General features: G+C 37.2%; 1 protein-coding gene across 4 annotated transcripts in view; it reads left to right on the plus strand.

Moving 5' to 3' along the window:
• Positions 1-3,845, plus strand: part of SNAPC1 (small nuclear RNA activating complex polypeptide 1) — a 43,061-nt gene extending 39,216 nt beyond the window's left edge. For all 4 annotated transcript variants that reach the window (XM_058739263.1, XM_058739261.1, XM_058739262.1 and 1 more), the window contains 2 exons: positions 24-122; positions 2,717-3,845. In XM_058739263.1, coding sequence (XP_058595246.1) covers positions 24-122; positions 2,717-2,769 — 152 coding nt within the window. In that variant the 3' untranslated portion in view covers positions 2,770-3,845. The remainder of the gene's footprint in view (positions 1-23; positions 123-2,716) is intronic.
• The last annotated feature ends 11,492 nt before the right edge of the window (positions 3,846-15,337 follow it).

Genomic DNA, 15,337 nt, shown 5'->3' on the forward strand with positions numbered 1-15,337 from the left:
ATCATTTTCCCAACTATTTCCAGATGACGTGCAGAATGTACATAAAGAAGATAAATCTTTAAGGCTGAGTATGCCTGTAATTACAGAAGAAGAAGAGGACAATGAAAGTTTTAGTGAAACAGGTACAGATGAAATTTTGTTAAGCTCCTGATGGAAGGTTTTGGTCTTAGAGTGTCAAGGTTTAGAGTCCTTAAAGAGCTTTATGGTTGGCTGTATATTCCTGTGGTACTTTCTTCTTTGACACTTGGGGAATTTTAGTATTAATCATACCATAAATCATGACACTTTAAATGTTAAGACAATAAATAAATGGAAAGGAGAGGTAGTGGTTGATTGAGGTGAGAAGTGAAGGTAACATTCTGTTATTAGTAAGTGAATATGCCTCATCATGAGGATGTCTGCTTGAGTACTCCTAACAAATGGCAAGGTTCACAAGTTACAAATTTTTGGATAAAACTTTAAAAAGATTTTATTGTTAAAAAATAGTTACTTCAAATTCTAAGGAAAAATTTTCACCTAAGAAATGATGATTGTAAAGTATTTAGTGGTAAATTGCATGACGTGAATTAAAGTGGCTATACCTTTTAGTGTAGTTGTAGTTTTCATAATTTGTAGTTTTATTAAACAACAGTTTAAATAATATTACCTCTGGTAATGATAGTATTACAGAGAATAAGTTATATTTAGCAGTCTAGGCTTGGTAATTGGTAATCCAATAATGAATATAATGTGGATTAAGAATAATGCGTAAGGACTTGTTTCATTTTTGCTCTCTATTCATTCAGCATTTATTGAGTGCCTATCATGTTTCAAACACTTAGCTATGTACAGGGCTACAAAGACATATACTACTAGAATTTAAGAACCATTTTATTTTGATCACAGTTATGTAGATCTGAGCAGTGACTGGCTCATAGTAGACTTAAGTAAATGTTTATTGAATGAATCAGATCAGTCTGTGCCTTCAAGAACCTTACAGTTTAGTTAGGGAGAAAAACAACCCAGTTCATTATGGTAGAAACAGGGTTTTATTCAAGTATATAGAAGACAAAGAATAGACATCTAAAAGGGAATATTTGTACCTTCAGAAATGTGAGTGCTTCTGTGATTTGCTTATGGCAGCGTAAAATAGTTCTTTACAATCTTGTGATGAATTTCACAATAGTTTCTTTCTAGTCTTGGTTGGCAGCTTTATTTTGTGAATCAACAATTAAACACACATACACACTTTTATGGCTGTTTGGCAAGTCCCATTTTTGTCAGTTTGTGGGGCACCTGGGTGGCTCAGTCAGTTTAGCCTCCGACTCTTGATATCAGTTTAGATCATGATTTCACGGTTCCTGGGACTGAGCTGTTAGCGCAGAGCCTGCTTGGGATTTGTTCTCTCTGCCCCTCCCCCCTCTCAAAATAAATAAATAAACATTAAAAAAAATAAAATCTTTCAGTTTGTGATTTCTAAAAATTTGGTTAAATCATGACATATGCACATGATTTAACAATTAAAATGATTTTATAATATTCATTATAAGAAGCCACAGTCTTCTGACTTTGACTCCTATTTCATTCTTTCTTCATCACTTTTGACTCTTTATTGTTTTGGTGTTTATTACCTCCATGTCTTTAAATAACAGGTGTATTTTGTCACTTCTTTTGTGGATTATCTCTTGACTTGCCACTGAGGATTTAAGTCTCTTTAATATATTTTTCACATCCCACCTCAAATACATGTATACTTCCCAGTTCCAGCCTCCCAATTTAATTATTATGTTGCTTATATCAGTATTCAGCACTTACAAAACATTACTGGCAATAGAGCCATGTAATACAGTATGATTCTTCCTTAATCTGTAGATTTGTTATTTTTCCTTATTTTTTTCCTTATTTATTTTTTCTATAGACTTAACACTGATTTTTCCTCAAACTTTTCTTCATTTGCATAAATCTCCTCTTAGGACATTCACACACATGAGGCATTTTGTCAGTTTCACCTTCTTAAAGAAGTCTCTTGCTGACCTCTGAACCTGCTTTACTGTGGAAAGTTTGCTGCCTTGGTCTGCTGCACTCCATCCTGGCCATTGCTCTCTTCTAGGAATCTAGAAGATTGCTGGAATCTCTTTTTCTTCTTAGTTTCTTCCTTGTTTTTTCTCATTCCTTTTCCTGTCACTCTTTTGTTTTTCATTGGTGGGGAATATTTCACTTCTTCACATCTTTCATAATTTTCATGTTTTTGTATCTTCTGTTATTTTGTTTTAATGATCTGTAATTTTTAGGTTCACAGCTATTTCTAGATAAACACTCAGTTGAGTGTTAGTTGTGGCATCTGCTGTTGTATCTGAAAAGATGTACTAGGGGTTTGGGTTACATTTTCAGGTTTAATTGAAATGAAAATCACATCTTTATCTCCCTTTGCACTGGTCTGTATACCTTTCAGATCTGGTTTACTGGGTTTGTGTTAGTTATAGGGAGAGCATACCCCTATGAAACAACTTCAAAGTAGCCAATTATTAAATAGGATTTAGGAAGACTAGGACCTACCTTAGTAGATTTTCAACTGCAGTATATCCTTTTGAAGAAAATCATGTATGTTGGTTTAGGATTTATTTTTGGAGCTTTGTTTGAAGGCATTCCAATTAAGCAGCTATATAGTTTAAATGTATGTTATCAGTTAAAGTATTATTTTTTAGACCTGACAGACTTCTTAATTTTATGTCTTTAGAGTTCACGGCACCCAAGAGGAAAAGAAAATCCAGAACAAAGAACCTGGTGTAGAGTTCTTAATTTTGACCTTTCTGAAAGAAGAAAAGATTATATTTTTTGTATATTGAACAGGAAGACGGTCAGTATTAAAAATAATTCTTCTGGGAAACTGTAGGTTATTTCTTTGAAATGACAATATCTTAACATAGTTCTATACTAAAGGAACAAAAAATTAGAAATAAAAATTTACTTCAGAATTTAATTTTACCATTTCTGTTTATGAAGTCTGCATAAATGGAAATAAAGTTTGGATTTAGAATGTAAAAGAAATAATCCTGTTATTTGCAGATTATTACTGTTTCTGAAAACTTTTTGTGATGTTTTATTACTACAGTTCTGATAATATTAACTATTTAAAATACTTGTTCTTGAAATAGTAATGTTTATTACATGCAAGTGGTTAATTATATTTATAGTCTGGTAATGGATTTGTTTATGATGTGTATTAACTATTCTATATATTGTATGGTTGAGTGCAATACAATTTTTGCCTTATTTGCTTTATTTTTAAACCTATGAAACTTCTGTGGTCCGTAACTTAAATGATTGATAATTTAGGAAGCTCAGTTTCTACTTCTGCAATCAATTAAATATTGTCTGGTGCTTGTTTCAAAGCTCCCTTTGGCCTAACATTTATGAATGTATGTATGTTTGTTTGTGTATATATAGATACATGTAGGCATGTGTCCATATGTACACATATGATTAGTTCAGTACATTATTTAAATACATTTAAATACTAATTATTTCTGACAAAACCTTTAAGAGTGGTAATGTGAATTCTAGAATGTGTCGTACATACAGAAAAAAATGTCTATAGCTTTGTGGATGTGCATCTGTTTAATTTCTCATTTAAGACCTTTAAATGGAGATCACTTAAGTTATGTTGTTTGAATTGCTGCCATTAGCAGACCATCTCCAGACCATGTAGTTGGCTCTGCCTGTCTTATAGTTGATTATACTCCATGTTGTCTTCTAGCATTGTAAATTCAGGAATTTTGCAAATGTCCTGTGAGTGAAAATGTGTGATATCTGTCATCTTTTAAAATCAAAATACTAATGCTAGCCCAAATAAACTTTTATAAGAATCTATGATATCACATTTGTTATCAAAAAAAATTGTTTCCCCTGATTTCAGATATTCCCAGTAGTAGATGGGGTGGTTTTCATAATGTGGACATTGGGTAGAGCTTCTGGGATTTAAAAATTCTAGTGTTAGGGCACTTGGAGGTATGGATCTGTTATTGGCCTCTTGTGTACTAGGTTACTTACTAGAGCTTGTCTGATCATTAACATTTACAGACATTGTAAAGCTAAAGTTGCCCTCTGTTTTTGCATAATAGTACTTACAAAATACAAGGTTGTCATTTCACTTATACAATGAAGAAACTCTGTCTTAAGATGGTAAGTGCCTGGCCCACATTCACAGAGTTTGTAAGTGATGCATCTGGGATACAAATACAGGACTCTTGCCTATAATTTCAGTGTCATTTTACATAAGACAAAAGAACTGGAAATCCAGAGGAATACTCTGGACTGTAAGCAATAATACCCTATTTCACAGTGGCTTAAGCAGTAAGGAAAGTTTAAAACCAGTTAAGTCTCAGTGTAGGGTGGGTCTGAGTTATCAAGTACGTCTGTCCCATGATGGCTTCATATGCCAGGTTTGGGTCCTCAGGGAAAGCTGTATTTCTGTGTAGGGAACTGTTCACCAGCCAAGTTCCCAGATGTCAGCCAGGGACCAGCCTTGCAAGCCAACCTTTCTAAGGATTGCAGTCTCAGGCCTGCTGGGGTGCCTCTTTTGTGCACAGATTCGTCTCATTTTTCACTATTTCAAACAGTGCTGTGTTGATCTTCATGTGTATATCTTGGCTCACTTAGGCTGGGATTTCTGTTGGATAAACTACACATGGATTTGCATGTTGTACTATGTGAATATATGTAAAATTTTGTCAATTATTGCCAAATTGAAATCCAAAAGGAATGCCAATTTACTTTCCTCCTAACAGTATTTACAAAGGACTTGCCACGTCTCCGTTACACTTGTTATCAATCTGTAATTTTTGCCAGTTGAATATAGCCTGAATCTTAACAGCAGAAAATGTAGAAAGACCACTAAAAGTAACAAAATTGTATTAAACAGTTGTGAGTTGTTATATGGCCACATCTGACACAGTATAATGCTTTAGCTGATAGCAAGTTTTTCATGAATATATGATGATAGCATGTGAATCACTTGATAATTTGCTTTAAATATGAAATTGAAGTTTATTAAATAGCATTCAAATAGAAAATATTTGTGTTTAACAGGGATTTCAGAATTAAAATATGGTGTCATAATACTTGCTACCTACTAAATTAAGTTCTTTGTATTGTCAACTTGATTATAATGCTGCTTCAAGTCATAAACACATGATTTTAATATTAAATACTTACTAATTTTTTATGAGGAAGAGCAGTTGTGTGGCAGTGTTTATAGTCACAAGATATATTTTAAAACCATTCCAGGGGTACCTGGGTGCTCAAGTCAGTTAAGCTTCTGACTCCTGATTTCTGCTCTGGTTATGATCTTATGGTTCATGGGATCAAGCCCCACGTTGGGCTCTGCACTGACAGCATGGAGCCTGCTTGAGATTCTCTCCCCCAGTCTCTCTGCCCCTCCCCCTGTTTCAGGCTCTCTCGCTCTCTTTCATTCTCTCAAAGATAAATAAATAAACATTAAAATTCCACTTTCAGAAATCTTAATATATGAAAGTACTGTTCAAAGTAGAGGCTTGGAATTTTAGTAGCTTTAATGTCCTATGCCAGGCTTACTTGGAGTATTTAAAAACAAGCCATGAATAAAAGAAGTGGAGCCATACAGGAAATGGAGCTTGTGTAGATACTGATTAGGGCAACATTTTTCACTTTGAAAACAAGATATTGTAATTTATGTCTTCAGAAGAAAGTGACCCTGTGTGTTTTCTTTTCTGATACTCTTGAATTTATGTTGTAAGCACACCTATGATCCCATCTGGGTTTATAACCCCTTAATGCCTCAAAGGCTCCCTGTGAGTGGACATTTTTAATGTGGGGAAACATCCCCAGTCTCTTTAATACCCGGTTAAAGTGCTTATTCCCTGAAATGGACACGGTTGTATCATCTGCAAGCTCTTTCTTACTGCCAAAGGAGAGATCATGAACTAACTTTTAGGCAAGGATTTTGTTTTCTTACAGGCATTTCCAGAACAGTGGTACCATAGGGAAATGTATTAAAAATGCATTTATCTAAGTGATTTGTATACCTGTAATTTTCTGAACTAGAAACTAGAGAGTCAAATATTTGTATCCTAGTTCTGCCACTAGGATTCATTATGTATCCTTAAAAAATTCCTTTTTGTTTAAATCCTTTTCTCAGTTGTAAATTCAAGATGATACAGAACTATTTTACTAACTTGTTAAAAATATTTAGAATTGCATAATGCTTTGAAAATGCAAAGATATGAATGCTAAATTTCAAAACAGTAACAGCTGGAAAGTAAGCTTTTAAAAAGTACTTGAATGCCAAGGAAACCAGAGTGATTTATTCGTGCTTAATGTGATTTTTGAGGTGATTTTCTTAGGCCCATAATTGGAAGCTTATGTGTTTACACAGATTTTCAGATTGACATGAGACAGGGCTCTTGGCTCAACGGACAAGGAGAGCCTGCTTTCCTTTTTGTCAAGGTGAATTAGCTACAATATATATCCTCTTTCTAATAACCTATTTTGGTTTTGACAAAAAGATTCACAAATATATAGAGAGATCAGCTATCTTTAATTATCTTTAAAAATGAACTTTATGAACTGAAAATTAACTTTTGCTTTCACCTTTGTAGAGAGCCTAGGAAAATAAGCAGAATTGTTAATGCCTTCCTAACTTCCCCTTGATTCTTGAATTACAGTTCCAAGAATGCTTGCTTTTTAAATGGCATTGAGAAGACTGTGGTGGGTGCTTAACTATTCACATTTTCATTTATCTTCTGAACTATGTAGTAATTTTCATTGCACATTAAAAAGATTCCCTGTATTAAAGTAAATACTCAAGCCTCAGACTGTATAGCCTTTTTGTGTAGTAATGTAGTATTTTTTTATGCCTGAATTGTTTTTCATGTGCTGTATATTGCAGGTCTGGGTTTTGTTTTGTTTTTCTTCTTAAGATAAATTTGGACAGGCTCCTTTTGGTTGCAAGAAATAAAGGCACATTCATATTATCTTAAGTGCTGGAGGCTTATTTTAAAATATAGAGGATAAAATGAGAGGCAACCGTCTCAGAGGCAAAGCTTCTTGGACACCTGGAAAAACAGCTCTTTGTCACGTAGTGAACACAGCAGCTCAGATGGCTGGGTTGTGTCCACATCTTTGAAATGGGTGCTGTGTAGTCCCAGTATGCATACTCTTATTCATGTGTTTTCCAGCTTCTCTCTGTACATTTCTGTGTCTGCTACTCCTACTGCTCCCGAAAGAGGATCTGAGTAAACCCAAAGAGAGCTTCCTGATAGGGCAGAGATTATTCTGCTGGGTTATTCTGGCCTCCATTATGTCTACCCTCCATGGCAGAGATCTCTGGTACAATCAGTTGTGGCCAGTGTAACAGGGTCACAAGGCACAGGGCACAGCAAATTATGTGGAGACACCCAACTCTGGCAGCTTTCTTTAGAAGAGGTGAGCCCACAGGCCTTTTGAATCTCAAGAATTTCTCAGTCCATTCATGGTTTAAAATGATTGGGGCGCCTGGGTGGCCCAGTCGGTTGAGCGTCTGACTCCAGCTCCGGTCATGATCTCTTGGTCTGTGAGTTCGAGCCCCACGTCGGGCTCTGTGCTGACAGCTCGGAGCCTGGAGCCTGCTTCAGATTCTGTGTCTCCCTCTCTCTCTCTCTCTCTCTGCCCCTCCCCTGCTCATGCTCTGTCTCTGTCAAAAATAAACATTAAAAAATTTTATTAAAAAAAAAAATAATGATGTTATAAATTATCGATATTGCAACTAAGTGAAGTAATCAAGTGGTGGCAAAAATGTTCACTTGACAACAGGAGCATTGCACAGTGGTTAGAGGAGAAATTGGTCAGGGGCTAGAGTGGGTTTGCCCTGAGGTTACAGTGTGTACCTGTGACTTCATAAAATCTACCTGTAGATTCACTCAGTATAATTCCATTTAGACCTCCTTCTCTCCATTGTGATATTGTTACATATTTTACTTCTGTATGTTCTAAACCTCATTATACATTTTAATGCTTGCTGTAAACACAAAAAAATGAGAAGAAATTGTAGACATTTACCCACATCTGAACCTTTTCCATCGCTCCTCTTTCCTTCATGCAAATCTAGACTTGGATTTGGAATAATTTTCCTTCAGTCTGAAGAACTTCTTTTAATATGAATTTCTTGTAGTTCAGCTGCATTGGAAACACATTCTATCAGCTTTTGTTGGTCTGAAATGTCTTTATTTCACCTTCATTTCTAAAAGGTATTTTTGCTGGTATTTGAATTCTAGGTTAACAGCTTTTTCCTTTGGCGCCTTAAAGATTGGTCCAATGCCTTCAGCCTTCTTCCTTGTGTCTGACGTGAGGTTAGTTTCCATTCCTGCTGTTATTCCCTTGTATATGATGTGCTGTCTTTGTCTGGATGCTTTTATGACTTTGTCTTTGTTTTTGGTTCTCAACAATTTGTTATGACATGCCTGCTGTGGTTTATATTCTCCGTGTCCTACACACCATACCGGGCTCACTCCTCTCTAGGATTCCAAGTACATGTGTGTTGACTGCTTGATAGGGTCCCACAGGTCATCGTGGCTTTTGTCCCCACAATAATTTTTCTCTCTGTGCTTCAGACAGGATGGTTCCTTTTGACTTGTTTCCGAATTGATGAGTCTTTAATTCTAATGTAGTCAATCTGAAGTTAGTCTATCCAATAACTTAAATTTTAGGTGTTGGATTTTTCAATTTTAGGATGTCCCTGGGTTCTTTTCCATGGTTTTCATACTTCCACTGAAATTCTCCATTTCTTTACCCGCTATTTTCATCTTTTACTACAGATTGTTTAATATACTTATCTAGTTATTTTCAAGTCTTTGCTAGTTCCAACATTTGGTTCATCAGTGTATGTGTTTCATTGGCTGATTTTTTTTTTTTCCTACTAAGGGTCACATTTTCCTGTTTCCTTCCTTGTCTAGTAATTTTTTATTGTATAATGATACATGTCAGAGATTCTGGATTCTATTATTTCCCTCTGAAGAGTGTTTTGTTCTAGGAAGCAGTTAAATGACTGACAGCATCTTGAACTTGTAAGAGGTTTGACTGTAAGCTTTGTTACAGGCGATCTATTTTGGTTTTGTTCTTAGTTTTAGGGAAAATACCTTATTTCTGGTACACGGCTCTTATTTCTAAGGTGTGGCCCTTATGAAGTTTCACCAGAAAGCCTGGAGTGTTTGCCACATCACTATATCCTGGCGAGGCTTGAACTTTGAGCTCTTCAGCAGTTCACCTGCCTTGGAATCATTGGAGTTATTGCCTGCTTTCAGCCTAAGCTGTGAGGGCATTTTACACTCACATTTTGGGGGTGGCCCTCTCTATAATCACTGCCCTGGGGGATTTCCCATCTTGATTTCTAACCACTCTGACAACCCAGGCTTCCTTCCTGATTCCTCAGGTCTGTAGGACTCAGGCAGGAAGACCTGTTCCACTGTACCCCTGTTCACTCAGGGGTGAAGTTATATGAACATGACTCTCTCCTTTCAAGGATTGCATCCCCGGGGGCACCTGGGTGGCTCAGTCCGTTAAGCATCCGACTTTGGCTCAGGTCATGATCTCACAGCTCATGAGTTCGAGCCCCGCACTGGGCTCTGTGCTGACAGCCCAAAACCTGCTTTGGATTCTGTGTCTCTCTCTTTCTCTGCCCCTGCCCCACTCGCTGTCTCTCTCTGTCAAAAATAAACATTAAAAAAAAAAAAAAAAAAAAAAGGATTGCATCCCCTATATTTTTATCACAGAAAAGAATGAGGTGATAGCCTCAATTTCACCCATAAGTTACTAAACCTTCTTCACTAGATTTGTGCCCTGAGTGTCTCCCAGGTTACCAAGGTTCCACTTAGTATTTTTGGAGAGTTTATTAACTCATTTAGGTCACCCACATGCGATTGATCGTAATATAGTGTGATACTAACCTAATGGCTTAAAAGAAGTTGGTGCACTTCTGAAAATGTTAAAAATCCCTGATTTTTCAAGGAAGTTAATCTTCCCAAAATTCTAAGTACTACAGAATAATCAAGTTATGTTATTAATTTGCTTTTGGTTGTAGTCTACAAAGCCTGATCATCAGGCTAATTACAGATTATGCTATAAAGGAAAACTTTTATATACACCAGTCTTCTTTTCTTACAAGTGCTTCAATATGAGGCTTTAAAAATCTTATTTTATTTAAGATAAATAACAAAAATTAAAAAAGAGAAAGCCTTCATATAATTACATTATCTACAGGCTGATTTCAAATACCTTGTCACCATAGTACCTAATTAATTGGGCTGTTAGCTTAAGTTAACTATTTTTAGAGAAGTCAACCCCCAAAGATTTGTTGAACATCTTATAGTGTATGTGATTTAAATGAAATGAATTTTGCTCAAGTCTCACAAATTGTTAACTCTTCTGCCTTTGTTACATGTTTTAAGTTGTTGATTTATCTCTTAGTTTCTTGTAGCATAATTGGTTTACTGCCTTTCTTGCTAATTCTACACATCATTTTATTATACACTTGGTTAACTGAACATATTCTCTCTGTAAACTTCAACTAGTTGCCTATAAAATTTTCCCAGTAGATAATTTCCCCAACTTTAGCATTGCATTTAAAAATGAAATATCCTATCCTTTATTTAGAGACCATATGTCTGGAAAGTCATTCTGTCTATATTTAAAGATGAATCAACCAATAAAAAAATATAGCTTATCATCTTTAGTGTTCCCACTGACACCTAACACAATACCAAATTACTAGCAAAATTGCCTATATACTGTATATGTTGTACCAGTAAATAACTCTATTAGTCTTCTTTCTGAAAATCCCTTATATTTACAAATATAATTAATTCACAAAACTACACTCTACAGAAATAGGATCATATCTCTTTATAATGTTTCTGTATCTCCATAACTGGTACTTACTGCTTCAGAGAAGAAAACGAAAAATGTACAATGTCTCCTTCGGGCTGTGTGGTCAGAAATTTCTTTGTCCTGGGGCATCGGGGTGGCTCAGTCAGTTAAGCACCTGACTTCAACTCAGGTCATGATCTCACAGTTCATGAGTTCAAGCACCGCGTCGGGCTCTGTGCTGACAGCTCTGAGCTTGGGGCCTGCTTCAGAATCTGTGTCTCCCTCTCTCTCGCCTTTCCCTGGCTCACACTCTCTGTCTCTCTCTTTCTCAAAAATAAACATAAAAAAAAAAAAAAAAGAAATTTCTTTGTCCTCTGGTAGATTTACATACTTTACCTGATACCGATTTTTGATAAAATAAGGAGAGTATCTCTAGCAATGTGTAAAGCCTGGGTGACTGGGCAGGGTGAAATAAAACAAGGTAGGCATGGGCTTCCAGGTAGGCCTCCTTAGGCTAGAATTTGTGGCACCAAGGGGAGCTAAGTCCAAGCCAGGCCATGGCTCCATCCACTGAGTTTTTAATTTCCATTTTGCTTTCTCATTTGAGATTTTTATTTCTATGTACCTACATAATTTTGATATTCTCTTGCTCTTTGACTTTTTTAAGTTCAACTTTTATTTCATTAAATATTTCAAACAATTATTTTACATTCTGTATCTGATAATTTCAGTAGCTGAAATTCAACAAGTTAATCTATTATTTGTTGTTTCTGCTCTCACTCATGGTGGTTTTTATCCTCATTGTTTTTGGAACTTATATTTTCTCAAATCTAACATGTGGGAATCCTGTGTGCCTAATTTGAAATGCTTTCCTTTACAGAGGACTTATGTTTATGCCTGCTGTGAGCCAGGAGTACTCCAGTTCTGATAATTCTAATGTCTTTGGAGTCTCAGGGTAAGCTCCAAGTTTGGTCTCTTGATGCAGGAGTTATCAGGCCAACTCTGCTTCGCTGGTCACTATTCCATTTGCTTGCAACATACTGTCTCCTGGTCTGGTTTCAACTCATTGTTTTCTTTTTCCCCTTGGAGATTTTCCTTACTTTCTAGTGAGTACAGGAATGCATTAAAAATTATTGTTATAGTAATTTATCCAGGAAGAGTGACAGTGCCCTTTGAAAGTATCTGATTTGTCATACTGCCACAAGTAGAAGTCCCAGGAGGTATTATTCATCATCATTTTACAGAAGAGAAAACATAGGCACAATGATGGTAAGTAATCAGTATCTTTCCCAGTATCACAGAGCTGGTGAGTGATCAAGACATTGGACCCCTGTGGTCTATCTCCAGAGCCTATACTTTCTTTTTTTAATGTTTACTTATTTTTGAGAGAGAAAGTAAGTGTGTGAGTGAGGAAGGGGCAGAGAGAGAGGAAAACAGAGGATCTGAAGCAGGAAGCGGGCTCTGGGCTGAAAATGGAGAGCCCGATGTGGGGCTTGAACTCACAAGCCCGAACTCACAAATTGTGAGATCATGACCTGAGCCGTAGTCAGATCCTTAGCCGACTAAGCCACCCAGATGCCCCCAGAGCCTACACTTTTAACCACCACACAGGTGAGTCTGAATCTCAGGGGAGATTGTACAAAATATTGCAAAGAATTGGTTGTTGAGAGGAGAGATGATAGGATACCAAGGGAGTGTGTAGGATGGGACAGTGAACTGAGGGCAGAGCACCAAATATAAGGGCAATCTGAGGGGGAAGAGGAACCCTGGAGAAGAGTGTTGATAATGACATGAAATGTAGGTGGAAATTTAGGAAAATGAAATGTCACAGAAGCCAAGGGAGTAGAATTTTAAGGATGAGGTGGTAAGTCGTGTCATTATACACAGCAGTATGATACAATACTGAAAATTATCCTTTAAGTTTGGCAATTAGGTCACTGCCATAACTGAGGGTGCTAAAGATGGAATATTGTATTCCCCCCAAATTCTTATGTTGAAACCTAATCTCCAATATGATGGTTGTAGGAGGTGGGGCCTTGGCAGGCCATTAGGTCAGGAAGGTGGTTAGTGCCCTTAAAGGAGAGACCTCAGAGAGCTCCCTTGCCCCCTCTACCATATGAGGACATAGAAGATGGACCTTCATGAACTGGGAAGAGGCCTTTCTCCAGACACCCAATCTGCTGGTGCCTTCATCTTTAACTACCCAGCCTCCAGAACCATGAGAAATAAATGTTCAAACAACCCAGTTAATGGTACATTGGTTATAGCAGCCCAAAGAGATCAAGACAAGGGGCTAATCTTAGTAGTGGATTGAGGATTAAATTGGAAGTGATGCATTGTGGATGGGAAGTGTGGATTGTTCTTTCAGTAGCCTGCATGAGAATGAAGAGAAACTGGTTCAGTGCGAAGGAAGCTCAGGATCAAAAGCTCAATGTGTTTACGGGTTTAGAAAATAGAACTAAGGAGAATGATAGGAGAAATGATTTCTTAAAACTATAAATTGTATTCTAGCTTGAAATATGTTAATATTGTGAATCAGTGTTTTAAACCTTACTTACATTTCCCCTTTTAGTCATCCAGCTCTATTCTCTTGTGTCAAATAGAAAAATATTAACTACTCAGAGGTCAAGTGGATGTTTTATTTCCTGACAGCCATAAAACTCTCCTTGTCCAAGAGTTACTCTAATAAAACACAGCTTTGAAAAATCATGTCCTATTCTTCTAGCTAAAAACAAGTAAGTACTTTGACAAAGTGACAAAGAATTAAAGTTACTTAGCCTGGAAAGAAGAAAGAAACTGTATGGCCCTATGACTCTTGGAGCTTTTTCTTATTATATGTGGAATTAATTACTGAGAATTGTGACCAGTTCTCTATCTTTATGAAGGATTAAAAAGTGGACTTTAGTGAGCACCTGGGTGGCTCACTCGGTTGAGTGCCTGATTTTGGCTTATGTCACGATCTCATAGTTCGTGAGTTCGAGCCCCGCGTCGGGCTCTGTGCTGACAGCTCAGAGCCTGGAGCCTGCTTCGGATTCTGTGTATTCTCTCTCTGCCCCTTCCCTGCTCATGCTCTGTCTCTCTCTCTCTCAAAAATGAATAAACATTAAAAAAATTACAAAAAAAAATTAAAAAAAATAAATGGACTTTAATTTTTCAGTGGGTATCTTGGGGCACCTGGCTGGCTCAGTCAGTCAAGCGTGCAACTCTTGGTCCCCGGGTGGTGAGCTTGAGCCCCACGTTGGATGTGGAGCCTACTTAAAATAAATAAATGGAAGTCTTTAGCTAGATCTGAGTAAGAGCCACTTACTGAAAACGTTTGTTAACACTGAGTTTGTTTCCTAGTGGCTAAATTCTCAGCATTTATAACTTACCAGTACTTTCACTCTCTGTTGTTAGATGGAGTAGACCAGAGCAGAAACTCCCAGGTCTGGCATTCTAGGTCTCCGGGTAGTTGTATCACCCTGTAACTAGCTGCTGTTCCTTGGGTCAGAGGTTTGCTAATTTTAGACTGTATTGGAAACACTAGGGGAGCTCATTTAATTTGCAGCTCCTAGGGTCCCATTTCTACAGCTTCTGCTCCAGTGAGTGCTGGTTAGGGTCTGAGAATTGGCATTTTTAACAAGTTCTCCATGGGATTCTGGACCAGGTGGTCTGAGGCCCAGAGCTGGTGAAAGCTGACCTAGGCTTGCCTTTGGCAAAAGCAGAGAACACCCATTAGGATGCATTTCTTGGACCCTGCCCTCACCTTCATCCGAGCACACTGGACACCAGGGTGAATATGTGTTGCTTGAGATCTTTAATATTCTATAATGTGTATTGCTTCCTGAAATGAGGTGATTAGACACTTGTGAACTTTTTTCCTGAATGACTGTTAAAATGTATTAAAAAAAAAAAAATTAATGCTGTGTTCACACAGAGTCTTGAACAGCAAAACCTTCTGACCTATTTGTCTATCTGGTCTCCAGACTGTCTCTTACTTTTTTTCAGAGTGGTTATTTTCCCCTAAGCTCTTCTGAATTCCTACTTTACAGATCCTTAAATATTAACCTGACATCATGTATGGATTAGCTAAGAGACAGCCTGCTGTGAGATATACACCCTAATGCTGTGGTTTTTGGTTTTAAGCCAGTGAGTCTCTCCAGTGTTTGCTGGAACTTTAATCACTGACCCACAGGCCAGAACCCAGGCCTTGCCCTCTTCCCAGACCAGACTTCCACCTGACTAGCCCTGTTGTACCTCTGCCCATTTCCTGTGTGACTTGTAAGAGTTGAATCAGAAGACAATGCTATTTATTACCCAAGGCTACTTTTTAAAAGGCTTCATTTGTTTATTAGCATAATGCACGTCGTATCGAATGTTCTGAAGTATTGGGAGTTCAGAGGCTTAGGACAGATACGGACACTGAATAAAAATCAAAGGCAAGTTTTACAGAACACAAAAACTTCCTCTCTTGTCATATAAAATACCCATTAGCTCACAGGCT

Source organism: Neofelis nebulosa, chromosome 7 (assembly GCF_028018385.1).
Source record: "Neofelis nebulosa isolate mNeoNeb1 chromosome 7, mNeoNeb1.pri, whole genome shotgun sequence".
Classification (NCBI taxonomy): domain Eukaryota; kingdom Metazoa; phylum Chordata; class Mammalia; order Carnivora; family Felidae; genus Neofelis; species Neofelis nebulosa.